The 19,708-nt window shown below is 47.4% G+C and overlaps 1 protein-coding gene across 1 annotated transcript in view; it reads right to left on the minus strand.

The window, feature by feature from the left end:
- The window catches only part of LOC144155676 (uncharacterized), a 42,500-nt gene extending 39,662 nt beyond the window's left edge, over nucleotides 1-2,838 (minus strand). The window contains exons 1-2 of the mRNA XM_077687270.1: nucleotides 2,707-2,838; nucleotides 64-183 (exon numbers count right to left, since the gene is read on the minus strand). Of these exons, the coding sequence (XP_077543396.1) occupies nucleotides 64-183; nucleotides 2,707-2,749 (163 nt within the window). The 5' untranslated portion in view covers nucleotides 2,750-2,838. The remainder of the gene's footprint in view (nucleotides 1-63; nucleotides 184-2,706) is intronic.
- Between the last annotated feature and the right edge of the window lie 16,870 nt (nucleotides 2,839-19,708).

A 19,708-nucleotide genomic window follows, 5' to 3' on the forward strand; every position in this document is an offset into this window, starting at 1 on the left:
AGGTCTGGGGGCACCGCTCAGCGGAGGACAGAGCAAGCTCGGGTGGCAGGGGTGGGTGCTTACGTTGCAGGACGCTCTTGGAGCCAGAAGAACCCAGTGGGGCCTTGCGAGGCAGCGGGATCGCACCCACCGCGTACTGATTGGGCTTGCGGCCACTGTGGTCCCGCGCGTTTGGGTCTGCACCTGCAGCAACACCATCGAGCCACCACTGCATGGGTCAGGCTGCAGAGATAATGGCCACAGCTACAAGTTGCCCAAGGAAATGCGAGCCGTGCAGTCAACACGCTGCCCCAGATGCTGGTTTGAAGAAATACTAACTGTGCTGCACACTCGTTGCTACAAGCTATTTCAACCTTATAAGTAAACACCATCCATGTAGCCAGCATCTGAGGGGTGTGGCAAAAAAAGGGCCAAGAAAAAAAAAAAAAGTAGAACCTCATTGGACACATGCAGAAAAACAAGCACGTGAAAGTAACCACAAATGAGAGAGAAGCCTGGAAACACAGAAGCTGTGCCAAGGGTTATCTTGTAAAATCGCAAGAAAGCCCTTTTCGACCGTTTTTATTTATACATATGGGGGGCTCTGGTCCTTAACAAAACAAGTCATTTTCAAGGGGGACTTGGACACTTTTGACAATTGATGGTGAGCCTTCAGATTTGCTGTAGGAAAAGCAGTTCCTATGTAGAACGCCAATGAGGCACAGACTAGTAACTGAGGTAATGCATGCTTTTTATTCAACCCATCAGCTGCCGCCTTCTACTGGTATATTTTAAGCAGAGCCGAGCAGCACCAAGTTCCATTCAGCAAACACTTATTGGTTTTCAAAGCAAATTGCCATGCTGCAGTGCTTGCTTATTTAATTCTCATTATGATTTCCACTAAAGATGATTCATTTTATGGTGTCTGCAGCAGAAATATTCCTTATGCTAGTGAAACACAATCATTCACGACAAAAAAAAAAAGTGAGAAACATATACTGTAAAAGCCAAACAGCCCTTTCTAACCATTTTAGCACATGGCAGCTTAAAGGCTACCTGACTGATTCTGCACATGCTAAATTGCATTCCCTCCATTCCGTAGCTACATAAAGCATGAGTTATTGAAATACTCAGCAAATAGACACACACAGAGCAGCATTGTCTGAAACTAATGGTCGGGAACAGGGCTCCTACATGAAACGAAATCAAATCTTTGCCAAGCTATGAACAAATTCTGGTCAGAATCGTACCTTCCTCAATTACCTCCCAATCCTAACGGGTTTCCGTACCTTCATTTCCCTGAAACCAATACATAGTCCGGCTCATATTGTTATGTTACACATTTAATCCCACTTCTACGCAAACGATGATATCTACCACTTTACGTTTGTGCCTACGCTTCAATTAATTGATTATCAAACGTGCCCACACTACACAGGCAATGAGGCGCGCTGTGGTGGAGGGCTCCGAATTCATTTTGACCACCTAGGGATCTTTAACGTGCACCAAAATCTCGAACACACAGGCGTTTTTGCTTTTCACCTCCATCAGACTACGCTTCAATGTTGCATTACATCTATGTTGGCAGGTAAGAAACACTGCAGGAAACAATAACAAGATCGAACTGGCCGGCGAACAGTTAGTGCTGTGCAAGGCTGGTTTGAAGCACTCTCCTTGCTGGAACTGATATCTGGCGACTGGGTGTTATCGAAGGAAGGGAACAGCGCAAAACTGGACAAGCCCGAGAAGCACATGAATTTTGCACATGAATTTAGTGCTGTTCCCCTCCTTCAAGACCATAAACCGATTTGCCAAAGCCTCAATCCTGGGTGTTATCTTTTGAATTGCATCGAAAGTTCTTATCGCAGAATCGCATAAGGGTGGGATGAAATCAGGAGCGGCATGCTTTTTTTCGAGGATCAGTGGTGGACGCTGAAGGTGCCATGGCAGATAGGCTTGAAGTTGGGTAAATATGAAGTTCCCGATGCAGAAACGAAGCCGAAACTGTTGTAAACTGTTTGTGAATGGTCCTGTGGTGAGTAGAACTACAACATGACTTAGAACAACATGCGCAAAGGCAATATAACTGCCTAAAATCATAAAATAACTTTGCAAACAGGCACTGCTGGATATTTTCAGCCGATTTCAGGGATTATTACTGTCAGAGTGCAAACCTGACAATTGAAAATCATTTTCCAATTCATCATTCGTGCCCTGATAACAAAAACCAAATGCTGATGCACAGTAATTACGAGCAGCGCGCCTTCTTGTTTGATGCCTGTGACGTGCGATGACCATGCCCTTTTTCCACGCCCAGGAACGCATGTCAAAAATTAAGTTTTTGTTGCAAAAATGAAAACAAAACTGATTTTGAAAGGTCATTTTCTGAGCTAACACCAAACAGCTTTACTTGTTCCAGAAACACCTGGAATGCTATGAAAAGGGGCTCCCAATGTATCGTTCAAACAGCTTTACTTGTTCCAGAAACACCTGGAATGCTATGAAAAGGGGCTCCCAATGTATCTTTCAAATTGAACTATATTTCTGAATAGGCACGGTAGTGACATAGTTAAACTACAATTCCACTTCTTTTTTCATGGAAGCTACTTATTTCTGTCTGCTTTTTGTATTCTGTACACTCCTTTGCAGTTGACTTGCAGCTGCTCAAATATTAGAGATGTAGGTGGGAATCAGTGTACTGTCTTGCAAAATTAAGTAGTAACTTACCATAGGAACGAAGTAGTTCGGCTATGTGGAGCTGATTGAACATCTGTGCGATGTGAAGAGGTGTGTAACCCTAGACAAAACAGAGAAAAAAGGTTAAGGCAATTAGCAGGCAAAAGGGATTACACAAAGCAGCAGGTAGTTCGGGCACCTCTTACACATGTGCACTTTATTGTTTACTGCCCAAAAAGAGCATCTTTGCCCGGGTGTTCTGTATGGCATTGTTATTAAACATGCATGTTTGAAAAGAAACTAAAGCTAAGTATTTTAAATGCTTTGAAATGTTAAATCTCAAATGAATTGTAAATATTGGTGTTTCACACGCCTCAGCTACACCTCCGCTATGAGGCGTGCCGCAGTGGAGGGCTCTGGATCTTTAACGTGCGCTGAAATCTCGACATACAGGCGTTACGCTGCTGAACCATAATGGCGGGTGAAATGTTACATTCCAGCTGAGGATCTCAATGAAAATTTTAATCACCGAGTATGAATTTTTATATGGGAGCTTACAATTTTGTGAATTGAACCCCCTCTGAAGTTTCGAAATATTTCCTGGGGACTAAATATAGCAAAATAAAGAGCCCCCCAAAAAAGAAAAAAGGCCCTATAAATCTCCTCCCATTTCTGTGTTGTGCATACATTTATGATATTTGTTACGTGCTTCCTTTAAAGGTCAGAGTAGGGTTGTGCGAGACTATATAAACTATTAATAATCTGTGCATAAAAAGCGACAGTGAACCTTTCTCTGTTACGACAAGCCTGCTTGCCGTGTTTTTACTGAACTCTACACAAGACTCTTGAAATTTAAAGACAACATGAAGTAGGAAGAAAGTTGTGCATGAATGAAATGCACATTGTGGAAGGGTGATTCCCCACATCTGGGCATATTTTTTTTTAAATTTGAAATTTGACATGTATTTAAAGTATGCCTGGAAATCCTAAGGGAGCTTATTAGCTCATTTAAATATGCCGAAGACGAGCCACCTCTGCACCTCTTTGGAGCAACAAATCAAGGAAAAACTAGCAACATGTGAACCCGCTTCACGCTTCAATTTTCATATCTTGGAAAAATTGCTTGCGAGACCTATTTTTCGCAAATTATAGAGGTGGCCCACGAAACACACTAAAACGAGGTCCCCATTCTTGAAGTCAAAAATGAGGTTCGTTCACGGATAAAAAAATAAATGAATAAAGCAAAGTGATTGAAAATAAATCTTAGGTGAATGCCACGAGTTAAAACCCCAGGTTGCTAATAAAGCTAGGAATGCTCCCCAATATGACTCTTGTTGGCAAGTTGAAACTGGTGGCTGATACCAATGGACCATGTGGCAACTCCACAGTTGCGACCTGCCCTCCCCTGTAGCTTGGCTACACTGTCACTCATGCTATTCTCATTGATGCTTGCTTTTTGTAACCCCCCCAGTGGTTTGCTCGAAAATTGCGGTGGTACATCTGGCTTCCATTTAAAGCGAGTTCAGAGGGTAAAATTATGTCAGGACATACTTTGCCGTTTAATCTGCGCCTCCTTGGAGCAACAAATCAAGTGAAAACTAGCAACATTTGAATCCACTTATTTTTGACAATGGCAGGCAACATCCTGGTGATGTGAAATGCTTGAAAATTATTAAATCAACAGGATTGAAATTTTTAAAGGGGCCATGCAGACAAAACAAAAGTCTGTTTTATTCGAAAGATTTAGTAGTGTTTTGTAGTGCCCTCAGCGCTTGTCTGGCAGCAGACGATGCTTTATTCACTTTTAACATTTAACAATTAAACATTTTAAGCCAAAATTTCAATTCTCCCACTAAATTGTGTTTTCGTGACGCCTACAATGACGTATTAAGAGCAGGGCCTTAAAACTAAAGATAGCCTGCTGACCTGAGCTGCTACAGTCTCACAGACGGCCATTTGGTTATCCTGTTTATCGCCCACTTTCATAGATGGCACTGCAATACCGCTGAAGTGCCAATGTTCGCACTTTACTTCTGGCTGAACTTCTATACCTGCCGTATTTTAATTAGGGTTCATACCAATCATTTCCTAAAACGTAAGCTATGACTCGACAAACATGGTCATGGAAGTGACCATGCCGCTTATGTCAGTTGGTCAGTGTTGTGTCAGTCAAGTCCAACGTGTCTGACGGCTGTATTAGGCATTGTCAACCGGCAAAGTGCCAAACCAACTTCTTCGGTGTTTACCGATTGATTGATTGTAGGGTTTAACATGACGATGCTACACAGGCAATAGGCGCGCCGTAGCGGAGGGCTCCGGAATAATTTTGACCACCTAGGGACGTGTGCCGAAATCTCGAACACAGGGGCGGTTTTTCCCTTTTAGCTTCCATAAAAAAAGCGGCCACCACGGCTTGGAATCAAACGTGTATCCTTATATTGAGCAGCACAACGCCATAGCCACTGAGTCACCGTGGCAGGTGTTTCGGTGTTTACGTGTTTGTTGTAACTTTAATTGTTCACCCCACAATTCTTACTGCTACAAAAACAATGTGCCCTAAATTTAAGCACAAATCGCTCGTTCGGCAAGCTTATAAGCCTTGCCTAATTTGCGTTTGCCTTTTCGGCCTCAGACAATTGCAGAGCTGGGCATATGACATCATAGGTTCTGTTGCAGGAAATGAGCTAGTGTGTCGCATGGCCATTCCTTTTTTTCCTAATTATATAGCCTCTTTGAGCGAAGTTTAGACTAAAAGTGGTGTCAGTATGACTCTAACGAGGCAATCTTTCGAATGAACCAAACTTGTGTTTTGTCTGCATGACCCCTTTAAAAAGCTAGTGCCGCTGAACTGTGAAATATTTGCAAACACAGAAAACTACAAGAAAATACACGATCATAAATATGCATGCAGTAGGCACAAAAAATAGCAGAACATCACTTACCCCCTGATGAGGTCGTAACACATGGGAAAAAAGAAGGAAAAAAAAAAAAAACGTTATATAAACTTGCAGCACATAAATAGGCATACGTAGCAAATAAAAATGTGTCTGCTATTATTTTACTTTTACCCCCCCCCCCCCTCCCCTTCGCGCCTCAAAACGAAAATATCAATACCACCACATGGACGCACAAAAATGCGGAAGCCCTGTCCTGTTTGTTAAAAAGTGCCCAAAAGGTGCTCGCTTCACGCACGAAAGCAGCAGGACCCTTGCAGCTCAAATTAGTGCAGCGTAAACTATCCTTGTATCGAATTTAGGTAATAACGAGCAAATGTTGCGTAACCGCCAGGTGCAAGCAGCATGCCAATCAGTTTGAGACTGATCAAACTCTCTAAGGTCACACACTTCGTACGCAGCGGGCACTAGACAAGGACTGCACAGAAAAACGGTCGCCAAGCGCTCGGCGGTCATGCGTCGCCTGCCCACAGCGCGCGCACACACGTCAGGCGCAACAGCAACAGCACTTACGTGCTAATCCGGCGAAGGGGCGCGTCAGTCGGCAGCAGATGGCCACGGGACGAAATCCGAGTGACGAGCGTGAAGCGCCAGGTTGGCGTGAAGGATGTCCCCGCCGACGGAGAAGAGGGAGAAGAAAAGAAAGAAGGGCAGAGGCAAGTCAGGTTGTCGTCACTTGGGGATGAATATGTCCACGTACAAGAGGCGCTCCTTTTACCACAAGCAAGCTCTGTGGCCGCACCCGACAGCCAACGCTTCAAGTTAAATGCATCCGCGACCAACGCGCACATACATGCTTTTCTCGGAATAAAATCAGTTGGTAGCCATCACCGTCGGGTAGTATTCGCTCCGCTTCACCGCTGAAGTGCACATCATATCTCGAAAGTAAAACCTTTTTTGGTAATGAAGGTGTGCGGCGCCTTCAAACATGTCACGCAACCTAAGGCTAGTGCTGCGTTTGCGCGACGTGTCCACAGCAGCTGCGATTACTGATGCCCAACTAATGACGCGGCGGAAACGTACGAACAAAGTTACGTGATTTATTGAATGTTTATTCAGATGGCCCAATGCATGCCGCTAACGAAGACGAGCCAGGCAGTGGCCGAGGCAGCGGCGAAGGTGCTGAAACCAGCCGCCGCGGCCTCCTCTTGGCCGATCTTCGAGAGACACTAAAGGCCGTTAAGAGCATGAGACATGATTACTAGCATAACAGGACAGGGACGTAAAAATGGACAGTGTTCTTCTCCAAACACCTGCCCTTTCACGATAGCAATCGGTGGCGTAGCCAGAAATTTTCGTGGGGTATTATAGGCCAGCGGTTAAAAAAAGAAACAAAAAGATCCTGCGCCGAAACAATATTCATTTTACTGCTTTAGTAATTCCTAAGGGTTAATTGTTTCGTTGACTTATATTTGTAAAAAAAAAATACCGGTAAATACATATTTCTCAACAAACACTTCTTATTTTTGTTGTTACATTTTAATATATCAATACGGTGTGTAAATACCATGCTGGAAGAAAGGCCGAAAGAAGCTTAAGAAAAGCTTAAACAGCTCTGAGAGAGAGAGAGAGAGAGAGAGAGAGAGAGAGAGAGAGAGAGAGAGAGAGAGAGAGTCGAGTATCAACAAGAGGTCGAGTATCAACAAGAGGTCGAGATCAACAAGACAAGTCACCTGTTGAAGGTCCAGTAAAAGAGTGCCGCCAAGGCGCAAAATACGCATGCATAAACGCAACGAAGGTTGGAATTCTGATTTTTGACGTCATGTGCAAACTAATTACGCGATGCTGTAATTACGCAAATAACGGCGGCCTTGCACGAAAGACGCACTTGACCACAAGCGATCACATAAAGCCCGGTTCTTATTTTACAACATTGTGCATCCGTTTCTTGCGGTGAGGCTAATAATGAGCAAAGTCCGTCGCGTTCGAAAGCCTGCATCCGATGGAAAGCGAGCCATTTAGATCGAAAGGCAGAGCTTGCCGTCGCACCGACACAAACCCAATGCCCAGAAATGATACGCTGGCGTGGACAACGCGCAAGAAGGGACGCGGCCGCTCACACCAACCGACACGGGCCGGTACGGGCTTCCCGAATCCCGCCTGCGTGGCCCGGGCGCGCTTTGGGCGAAAGGCTGACCCAGAGCCGGCGATCCTGGGAACAAGACGGGCATCCCGGCGGCGGCGGGCAGGCTGCTGGCCCCGAGTCACGCCTGGGCCATTTACATAGCTTATTTGATCTGCATGTTCAAACACGGCTCCTGGCAAGCGCCCGAAACAGCAGAGAGACGAGCGTCGCGTCCCGCCGCGAAACACCCCGGCGGCTGCGGCGGCAGAGGAGATGCGCGGCGGCGGCGACCTGCATCGCTTGACACGCGCGCTCCTCGCCGTCGGGCTGACAGGCTGCTCTCTCCTCGCTGAGCCCTTCTTCCGACAACCGAAAACAGCGCGGGATTTGTGCGCTGCCTCCAGAAACGGCCGTCCTCCTCCTAGCGCGGCGTGCGTTGTCACGACTGGCGTGACGCGGTTCATTTAGAGGAACAAGAGGCTTCGGCTTATAACCTGCCGGCAGCTGCGCAGTCTCCGCGCGCGCGAGACGAACAGCGCGCACGCATCAGGGGCCGAAGGAAGCCCTACTTTGCAGCAGCGGAGACGGCACTATTTCCAGCCGCAGCAGCAGGAGGAGGAGGAGGGGGACGGATCCACCACCGCTGCGCATTGTTCCAGAAACGAATGCGATGACCCGCCGCCGGCAGCGGCGAATTCCGATGAAACCACCTTTTAAGAGGCCGTTCTCCCCGAAGCTACACTTCCAACGCGCTCGACGTTCACTTAGGCTGAACGAGACAGTTACCTCGGACAGGAACGAAACTACCGCGCGGGGATAAAAAATCGAGCGTCGCAACATTTGAAGACCCAATTGCGATACGCATTGCGACAGCGTGCGCTGGTACGCACTAACGCTCATCGTGTATCAATTTCTTCCCATAGTAATTTCAGGGACCTTAAACTCCTGCGCTGTGAGGCGCACCTAGCGGAGGGCTTAATTCCGATGGGCAATTTGAACGCACTGAAATTCTCTACACAAACGCATTTGTCCTTTCCCTGCATGCGCAAATTGCCAGACGATGACGAGACGTGATGAGGATTGACCGCGTCAGCTGAACTGACAATCCGTTGCCTCGCCTGGGAACGACTGCTGTTTTCTCTTCCAAGCTCGCACTCGTCACCTCTTAGATTTCCCTCCGTGATGCACTGCGAACCATTGAACTACGAAGTTATAAGGCCGCCACCGGTCGCGGAATAAATGGTCCCGGAACAAATGGTCCCGGAACAAATGGTCCCGGAACTTATGGTCCCGGAACTTATGGTCCCGGAACAAATGGTCCCGGAACTAATGGTCCCAACTTCAAAGTAGGAAGAAATGGTCCCACCACTACTACGCCTCAGCGCCTGCATGAGGGAAGGAGGGGGTCAATGTATTTATATTTATGCTTGTATCTGTGCCCACTGTATTTTGCATCTGTTCGTACACAGTATATTTGCTAATGCTGAATTTGCTTGAGCTCAATGCTGTATACAAACTTTTTTTGTCGCACGTGTACGATCTCCCGTGCTTGCTTTGTTCGTACTTTTTTTGTTATTCCGAGTGCCAGGCAAACCAGTGGTGAACCTTTCAATCAAAATCTGCGTTTACTGGGCCGCCCTCAGCCGGTGTTTAAAGTGAATACAATAACGGGCTACCGTAATTTTCTTCGTGAATGCATTTTCTTATGAGGTGGAGCAACACAACTGTTTAAATTAACATGGCTGACGTGCAATACTCGCAAGAATACAAAATTTTGTTAATGCTTGAGAAGTGAGTCTGACTTCATCCAGTGCGTTGAGCCTATTTACAGTGACGGTATTATTTAGGTTATGTAAAGTATCAAAAATGTGAGTGGGACGGTACTGTTGACCGCCAGTCAACATAGAGCTGTACTGGTGCATTGCGCTCGCCGTTTTGTCGCTATTTCAAAAGGGAACTTTACTCGATGAGGGTTTATTGGGTTGGCTAAGCTGAGCTACTGTGCTCACCACCTGAAATGCTTCGATATCTGCAGTTCGAATCAAGCGAAGCAACACTAATCAAGATTTTGCACCTCGATAATTTTACAGCTTGCAGTTTAGAAACTGGTTTTTCTCCGAAAATAGGCAATACTTTGCTGGCGGGCGGCATCTCCTCAAAAGCCAAAGCCGAACGTTTAGAGCGGTCTTCGCGCGGCTAACACCTTACAGTGTCGTCGCCTTCCCGCCCTGCCTTTGTCGCCGCGCGCGCGGGCACAGTGAGGGAGTCGTGGCCAACGTTACTAGAATAACGTTGGTCGTGGCTAATCCCTTCCCAGACTAAGGGACGCTGCCGCCCGCCGGACTACCGAGAAGAGCTCCTCCAACCCGAAGCGAATTCCCAAGGCGAATGACCATCAACGAACGGCGCCGACGCCGGCTTCGCAAATCGTCAAAAACTAGAGACGGCACCTTTTCGCTTCCCGTCAGCTCGTCACCGAACGACCGCATACCAACAGAGGAACTGGGGCTCAGCACCGCAGTCTTTTGCCACACAAAAGAGGAAGGAGCACAAAGCATGCACTCCGCGACCCCCAACTTCGCGTCTTTGCGGCTGCATGAATTGGAACTGAGCGTACAGCTAGAAGCGGAGGCGACGCCAATACATGAGCCACCGGCGGCTTTCATTAATTAAATGAGAAGCACGAACTTAACAGTGCTGACCGTCGCGACAGCCTGGCTTGACCAGCGCCTCAGCTGATGTTTGCTATCAGACTATAGTTCATCTCACAAGCTACCTGCAGCACTGTGGAGGCTATATTGTTATCAATAGTGCGCCCGCTGAGGGTGCCTAATCCGCCGTGAAGGGGGTCCTGAAAGGACACTCCCTTCTCCCCTCTCGGCAAGTGGCACCGCACGGCCCCGGCGCCTTTTGTCGCTTCCTTCTCGGTGAGTTAGGCGCCCTGAGGGGGACAACAATGTAGCCTCCACAGTGCTGCAGGTAGCTTGTGAGATGAACTATAGACGTCCGCATGTCTCGACACTGTGCCTGTCACCCCCCTCGCTTACTAGCGGCGTCTCGCGACACGTGCGGCTTCCTGGAACACGGCCGGACGTGGAAAACCGAAAAAAGGGAAATATCACAAAAATCAAATACGGAAACAGAGAGGGAAGTAATAAATAAGAATGTTCGTCTTGAACGTATAAAAAATGCGACGACTAAAATAAAAAGGCCGGATAAAATATGCATAAAAAAATTCCGAAAACGGGCCAATCGTGTAATAAATGCCCTGAACTTTCACAAAAATGCGTGGTTGGCAGAAATACCGCGTTTAATCGTTCTAATCGCCCAAATTGAGCTAACCGGTTTAACGAAACCTGAAAAGAAACCTAAGAAATTAGAAACTTAACTCCAGCAAAATAAAACAAATTTAAACAGAACCCACGGGGAGTTTTATAGAATCATTTTGCCTGAACAGGTGCCTGGGACCATTTGTTCCGGGGCCATAAGTTCCGGGACCATTTGTTCCTACTTTCGAGTTGGGACCATTTGTTCCGGACCATAAGTTCCGGGACCATAAGTTCCGGAGCCATTTGTTCCGGACCATTTGTTCCGGGACCATTTGTTCCTACACCCGGCCGCCACACAAGGGCTCGGACACAAGAGAAGCCCCCTTTGAGCGGTTGTCTGGGTGGAAATACAGGAGTACCAGTATACCTCGTTTTCAATATAAGTACCTGACGGTCTCGGAGAGCGCTACGGTAGAGGTATTTGAGAATAGGATATATGTGCCATAGTTTGCTGGAAATATTTCGCTCCGGATGACCACCACAGTAGTCAGTAGTGCTTTGCGTGATAATAAAAGGAAATTCTTCCTCGCAATCATGCCAGCCCGCATTTGTTCAGCCAGCACCTCCGGTTCGCTTCAGCCTGGCTATCCTATCTGCCCGTCTTTTTTTTTCTCTTAACATCGAAGCTGTTTATGGCTAGGATCCAGCACATCTCGCCTCCGCGTGCAAACGTCCCGTAGCACAGTTTCCAGCGTGTGGAAAAAAAAAATTAACAAAAGAAAAAAAAAATGTCCTAGGCCTCCATATTTCGATGCAAGACGGCTTCCCAGCTGTGCATTTGTGTTTAGAGGTGAAGCCGACTTTAAGGGTAAGCTTGGTCTAGGTTAAGTTGGCTTTCCCACATCACGTGTTGCAAGTGAAGCCTGGTCATCTGCGGAGGGAGTATGGCAGCTTGAGTTTCCTCCTAAACTAGCTCGCGGTCAGATAAACCATTTTAACGGAGGGTATTTTTTTTTTTTTTCCTTAACAGAAGCTTGGAGCGGCATAACCGTGGATCTTTTGAAGGAGGGAGAAGATATTGTACTGGAAAAGCTTGCTGCACTATTTTCGCAATGCTTAAAGACTCAAAAGGTGCCCATACCCTGGAAAAACGCCAACATTGTTTTGACTCACAAAAAGGGAGACCCTAAAGACTTTAAGAATTACACACCCATCAGCTTCCTCTCAGTTGTTTACAAGCTTTTTACCAAAGTTATAATTACAAGCACAGGTGAAGGCCTGGATTTTCAACAACCCAGAGAGCAAGTTGTGTTTAGGAAAGGGTACTCAACCATGGATCACATCCATGTTGTCAATCAAGTGATAGAAAAGTCCGCACAATACACCAAACCCCTTTACATGGCATTCACTGACTATGAGAAAGCGTTTGATTCAGTACACACCACAGCCGTGCTAAAACTATTAAAGACCAGGGAATACAAGAGGCCTACGTAAGCCTTCTAGACAACATAAACAGGGTGTTTCACCTAACTTTAGCCAGTGTTTCAAAATATGTCGATGCACTGTAAGACGACGCAACCAAATGCACGTTGCTCCCTTTTGTACGTAGTTTCTCGCGCTATTTTTGTGTTTGATTAATTAAAAAATCAGTCAATTTTAACTAGCCAACTTTTGAACCAACGAAGACGGCCAAAAAATCCCAATGAGAAAGTTGCATAGCGGTTTCCAAAACGTTCGAATAAACAGTTTCTGTCTATCCATTAAGTATTAGTTTTTTTCAGCGTATTGAAGATGGCCGCGAAATACAAAAAAACACCACGTGACATGCCTGCTTGCCCGTCGTGATTGCAGGGCTCCCAAACGCTCCGCGTACAATCATAGGTGCGCAGCCGCTTAAAAAGCTGAAGGAGCTACGAGGCATATTTACGGACGTTTCAAGGTTTCAAGCACACCCTAATTTAAGCAGGAGCTCAGCAGGGGACAGAGCTTTCGCACTAGGACAACACGCGCAGTGGCGTAGAGGTAGGTACCCATTATTTGTCATTGCGCTCCATCACCAGAATTCAATGTTACCTCCCTTGAACACTTCCTCGGAATAAAACAAAGCTGCTGCACAAGTTTGAGACTTCAACGCGAATTATTTCATTTACATTTAAGGCAAGCCTATGTCACTGCTTACAAAATCGCCTTATGGTCTGAACAGCAGGAAACAGTAACGCTGCGCTTATATTTGCTGAAATTTCGACTCCAGCTAGTCGCACGGTTAATAGAGCCGGTAACAACGTGTGCGGCTACCACTTGCTGGAAAAATTGCTGCAGGAGATCAAAATCGACCTCCTGCATCGCTAAAAAGAAATAGTATTTTTTTTTATATAGTGTAGGGGGAGGGGTGCGGACAACGACGGTGCGGACTACGACGGACGTCAACGCGGGTGACATCGTGAGTTACTGAAATGCTCTGCATTTAAAATAAACGGAGGGGGGGTGCCACAGCACAGCGCGCTCAAGCCTTCACAGACAAGTCGAACGGGACGTTTATGGACGGTGCAACCCTGAAAAATGTACACCTCAGCTGACGAGACAATGCAAGTAGAGTGTCCGTTCGGCTGTTCTAAAGCCCCATTTGCTCGCTCGTTGACAACAATACCTACATCTGTTCAAACAGTAGGGAGTGCGTGCCTCCGCGCAACGCCCATCGAAGAACCGATGGGGAGGGGGCAGCTCTCCCTTTCAGCGGCGCTCAGATCAGGGGAGCGAGGGGGAGACCAATCGTCGAGGGAGAAGCAAAACGGCAATAAAAGAAGGGAGGGGCGCTCAAGAATGGGAGACAAGCGCTTGCCAATCAAAAGAGCCACCTTGAAAGCGACGCCGTCACCCATGTCAAGAAAAGGACTGGCCCACGTACAAAATTGACATTTCCGCTATTTTAACTTCCGAAGTCTACAGACAAACGGATAAAAGCCAAATCCAGGTTAAAAAAGAAAAAGCGGAACTTGCGCGTATCACTTCTCGTAGTTGATACGGCCAAGGGAAGCGACAGTTTCAAACTTTCAATACAGCATAGGGATGAGAAGATCGAGTGAGAAAACAAAATCGCTTTTGGCACAGTGCTGAGCTGCAACGCTGCGGGTCTGTTCCGCGTGAAGTTTCGGGATACGCACACAGAATGGTTAAGCTGAACGTTCTCATCGGCGATTCACAAGAGGGCTCGGTGCATAAGTAGCGGAATCGCGAGGCGTGTTAAGGCACGTACAGGTGATCAGTCTGTCTAAGTGCTCAAAAATGGATCAAACAAAGTTAAAAACGTGGCGCAAACTAGACGGGACAAGAGAGACAAGAAACACAGATACAGGCGCCAACTTCCAACTGTTTATTCACCAGAAACCACACGTATTTATATACGATATATCAACAACATGAATAACAAAACCATGTATAATCAAAATGACAAATGTAAAAGGGGCCAAAAACACGCAAGATCAAGTGCCGAGACATGTACATTTGTCATTTTGATTATACATGGTTTTGTTATTCATGTTGTTGATATATCGTATATAAATACGTGTGGTTTCTGGTGAATAAACAGTTGGAAGTTGGCGCCTGTATCTGTGTTTCTTGTCTCTCTTGTCCCGTCTAGTTTGCGCCACGTTTTTAACTTTGTTTGAACTATGTACCAACTAGCTCAGCAACAAGTTTTGTTAAGTCAAAAATGGAGGCTGCCGTTCTCGGGAAGCCGTGTATTTTTAAGGAAATGCTTGCGACCATCTGACGGCTGCGATTTGACTTGTTCAGTTGATTCCGGCTCTACCGAAAAAGATCTGAGGTGTAACAATGTCACCTTCCGAATTTCTCTCCCCTATTGCGTTAATTATTTTTCTTTCGAAACCATCGTGATTACGCCGTAAGGCGTTCGACTAATACGCGCAAGGTGGCAGGTTCTATGCTATCCCTAGCAGGCCATACTTTAAATAAAGAAAAAAAAAAAGGGAAAGCCCTTTTCGGACAGGGGTTTCTTATACGAGCGAACACCTAATTTGAGCCAATTTTTTTCTCTTAATTTTCCTAAGTGTGGTAATCCGCTTACCACTGCTATGCTACTTTATTTCGCGGTTACGATGGCTGAAAATTAGAAGCTTGGCTGAAAAAGAGTTCGCGGTAACTTTTAACCCATTAACAAAAAGCCATCTCATGCACAGCGACTGGTTTGATGCCAACGATTGACGCCTACAATCAGTGCTTAAAACTTGCTGTTCGGAGGACGCGAGCACTGCAGCCGTTTTCGATTCCGCCTACAGGTTCGTACGGACGCGAGGGCACGTATGGTCCTCCGTGGCCTGCGTTTTCCGCCGTTTCTTGCGTTTAGACTTGGACTCGCTACCGCGAACCCTTGCGGTTTTATGCAAGAATCAGAATTACGAAATAACGTTACCCATACGAACCCTTGCTTGTGCCAACACTCGAAAACAGACTTCCTGTTCCGTCCAATGTCTCGCTTTTGTCCCTGTGTCGGGCCGCGTCGAGCCATAGATAAGAACGCATCGACAGGGCACTTTACCGCTCACCCGTTGCCATATGCAAATCAGGTCCCTTTTCTTGACAAGGCCGTCATGCATCGCGTCAACGCGCGTATAACATTACGTTGACTCTCGAAGGAGGATCAGTAGGTGAAAACGGCTGTCTGGGCGCACTTATTAAGAATGCCCCCGAAGCTTTCCGCGGAGAGGGGCTAAAAAGTGCGGCCCGAGGAAGGAGTCGCCGAGCGTGCCGGGGCAGCCGGCGGGGGTGGACTGGGCGTCGCGCAATCTGGCGCACGGCGGCGGCAAGGGTACGCGCGCACACCGGACAAGGAGGGAGTGCGCGCAGCAATCAGGCCTGCAGGCCGGCCGAGCATTAATGAAGCCGGGAGGAGCGGGCCGTGATGGACGGCCGCTAAAGGCGGGCGCGTGTTTGCCCACGGACGTGTGCCAGCGCATGCAGATGCGCGGCCCGCAAATTAAGCGGCCGAACAAAGGGGCCCCGCGCATTCGCCGCTGCCCTCCTACATATGGATGCGCTGATTAAGACACCGCCGCGGCCCGGGCCCCGACCGTCTCCTCCCGCGCTCAAGATAAACACCCCGCCGCCGAAAAGTAGACTGCCGGACGCTCGATAGCCACCCGTGTCCTCCGCCGCCGAGCACTCCTCCCGGGGGCAACTCGACTACCACCCGTGTGCGCCCCCGGCCTCGTCTCCTTTGTTTGGCTGCTTTTTTTTTTTTTTCGGGCCAAGTTCCACCGTCTTTCTTCCCCTCAAGACGAACGAGCCAGTCCAAAGTGCCATTCGAGCTTTCGATAACGAAGGGCGCGGGCTGACAGCGTCCCGTTGGAGGTCTGCAGCAACCCTGCCTGAGCGAATGCGCCGGCCACAAGCCACCACAAAAGCGGGGCCACAGGGATGGGCGATAGCGCCACACGTCGATGGATGCGACATGCGCGAAAGTATAAAAAAAGAGGGCCCGTAAACTGCGACAACGGGCCACCTTTTCCCAAGCTTCGTGCTTCAGTCAAATGACCTTGGCTACACACGTCGTCAAGGCACAAGGTGGCGCGTTTGGGCAGCCCTCGGTTAGAACGTGGAAGCTGTGAACAGTTTCCAACTGCTCCAATCGCAAGCCCCAGTGAAGTTCTTAACGCAGATCAACTGACCTTGTTGGATAAGCAGCAATGAATCCTGGGAATAAATGAATTTGACTGCAGTAAGATATTACCGCTCTCACTGGCCATAGCCGACCTGCAATGTGGTCGCCGACGGGGGGCCGCAGTTTCTCCTCGGAATTCGAAAATAGGAAGAAAATCAAGATGTTAGTTGACATTTTGACCAATGCGTTGATCAACTTATTTGAGGTTTTATACAAGGCGTTAAATTACATACGGCTTCCCTTATTTATTTACTCAACTCGTCCAAGTATGGTTCACATTAGGTTGTCTCCCCCCATGGCACATCGGCTACAAGTTTTCTCCCCCTTCGGAGGAAATGCTTCAGAAACTCATGCATCCCCCCTTCAAGGTTGACCTAAGGGAACTTCATCACGAATACGAGCTACATACAGAGGACGCTTAGCGATTTGCATTGCAGCTGGTTTCAACCGATAGGTCACGCCCTCCCCTTCCCCCTAAGAAAAAGGAAGGCATTTAAAGTGTCTGCACGTACACATTACGGATTCGGTCACTCACAGTGTTAGACAGGACAAATAAAATATTCCACACGCAGAGTCACTTTATTCAACTTTATTCAAACGTGAAGTGACTCGGGAGTAAATAATGGGAAAACAACTGCGCGCGTGAGACAGCAGGTGAGTTCGCGAGACGTGAGAAACACGTTTGTTGGATCCCCGGCACTACGCGCGTCAACTCGCGCGTTGGTGACCCATGTCCTCAAAGACGGCGTGTGCTGGCTTCGCGCTGCAGGACCAGCCGAAAAGGGCCGAAACGGGCACTAATTGATGCGAACAGGTTCATCGAGTGCAGGTCTATATTCGCACGAACCTATACTTTCCTCGGTAAAAAACTGCAAGAGCGGCACTAATTGATGAGAACATGTTCATCGAGTGCAGGTCTATATTCGCACGAACCTATACTTTCCTCGGTAAAAAACTGCAAGAGCGGCACTAATTGATGAGAACATGTTCATCGAGTGCAGGTCTATATTCGCACGAACCTACACTTTCCTCGGTAAAAAACTGCAAGAGCGCGCATGCGCCCTGAGCTGAACCATCAGCCTAATTTAAGGGACCATGAAGACAAAACACAATTTGACGATGAAAATCGACATCGTTGGGCCAAGCTGAAAAAGCTCGCCACAACTAGTTCAAATTGCAAGCCTATAACCCTCTTCAATCACTTTTCGGCTGTATTTAATGACATCAGCGAATACATTCAGCGAATTCGTGACATCAGCGAATTCGTTCGAGCGCAAGCCTTTTTAGACGAGGGTGGCAGAACAACGGGAGCTCCGCGACGCACACTTTGCGACCAGCGCAGCGATGAGTGTGAACAACTTCGTAACTTATTCACCAGTGTCGACACAAGAATTGGCGCAACTGCTTTTTATTCAATACGGATTCTCGTGACACGCAAACCACATTTCCCAAACTTCATCCTCCCTCCAACTCTCCCCCCGCTTTATTCTTCCTCCACGACAGGAATGAAAAGTTCGGGAGCCCTTCAGCTACACGTGTTTGTCGTCGCCGCTCTGCAGTGTGAACAGCGCCTAAAGGCCAACCGCACTAAATTTTGGACAATGTAAAAATACTGTAATCAAACAGTACACATAAACGAAGCCGCAGACGCAAAACACCACATTCGAAATAGGAACGCGGCTACGCAAACGGCTCGCGTTTTCAGAATCCAAGAATCGAAACTGAAAAATGAAGCCGCCGTTACCGAAGGCCGGACGTGCCGTAGGTGACAAAACGGAAGCGGGTGCGCCAGTGCCTGTGGCCGCTCACAGCTGCATCGGAATGCGCGTGGGAGGTTGCCCGTTTAGCATTGTTTCCACAAAGGAACTGTCAGTCATATTTTGCTGCGTGTAGTGAAATTAAGTACCGTGAATAGCGCGACATCGTGTTGCCACCAACCGAGATGCGGTAGTCGTATTTGCATTAGTCTATCGCCGGGGTGGTAATTCTTCTGACCTGATTGAAGGGTTTAACGCGCCGACGCAATGCAGGCGATGAGGCGCGCCGAGGGCTCCGGAAGGCTCCGGTGGAAATTCTTCGCTTTACGAGTTCAAAAACCGTGACTCGATAACCAAATTTTTTTGCTCGTAAAATATCGAAAAAGTTTGAGTAGCCCATGCCCCAATTATTATCTTGCTTTGTCGGGGAGCGAACCTGGCGCTATTTCGCCCGCATTATTTCAGTTCGCGTAGACGTGACGGGCTATCTTTGTGCAGCTTTATTTTGCACTACTACCAAGGCTGAGTTGAGTCCATGTAGAGAGAGAGGAAAAAGTAGCTCAAATGTTTCTACCTACACGTAGAACAATTTTGGTCCTTAAAGTTTTGGAAGGGTGCAGACCTTGCTAGCCAAAATAAAACATTGTCACGAAGCCAAGGACGACGCAGTTGTTTGGAAAAGAAACAAGTTTATTGGAGCGAACTTGTGCTCCCCTAACAACTCAAAAGAATACAGAGGCGGCGAAGCAGCAGTCAACAAAGTGACGTACGTGCGTCGGCGAGCGTCGCAGATTCGAATGCCGCGGCGTCTGCTGTGCAGGCTTTTATCTTTCGGCGCGAGAGTTTCTGGAACCGTCGTTTCACATCCAGAACATTGTAGATCACAGAAGATTATTCTGGGCCAGCGGCGTTAGGGCGAAACACTCTGCCTATCTGAATGAGATAGCCCGTGCGGCATAAAAATAAAAAATGGAACACGCGCTTCGCATGGGACACAGATAACAGATCCGGGCGCGGCCGGGCATTAAAAGCAAACAATAAATAAGCAAACCCGTATATGGTTCGCGGCAATATTGAGCAGAAGTAAATGACTAAGCGAAGGATTTTTTAAGACCTTGTTTTATTTCGTTTTCAATATTTCCACATGTTAATATTACGGCGTGATTTATCGCTGTTATAATTTTTTTTGCACTTTCTTTGCAATACACTGTCATTAGGTGCGCTCGCAGGGCCTGATCTGTAATCTTCAGCTTAATTCGGCGAAATGTTTGGCCGGCGCGATTGTAAATTTATCATGCTTCAGCTGCGATATCAAAACCTTTGTATCTTAA

This window comes from Haemaphysalis longicornis, unplaced genomic scaffold (genome assembly GCF_048455015.1).
Source record: "Haemaphysalis longicornis isolate Haplotype H1 unplaced genomic scaffold, Haemaphysalis longicornis Haplotype H1 scaffold_1, whole genome shotgun sequence".
NCBI classification, from domain to species: domain Eukaryota; kingdom Metazoa; phylum Arthropoda; class Arachnida; order Ixodida; family Ixodidae; genus Haemaphysalis; species Haemaphysalis longicornis.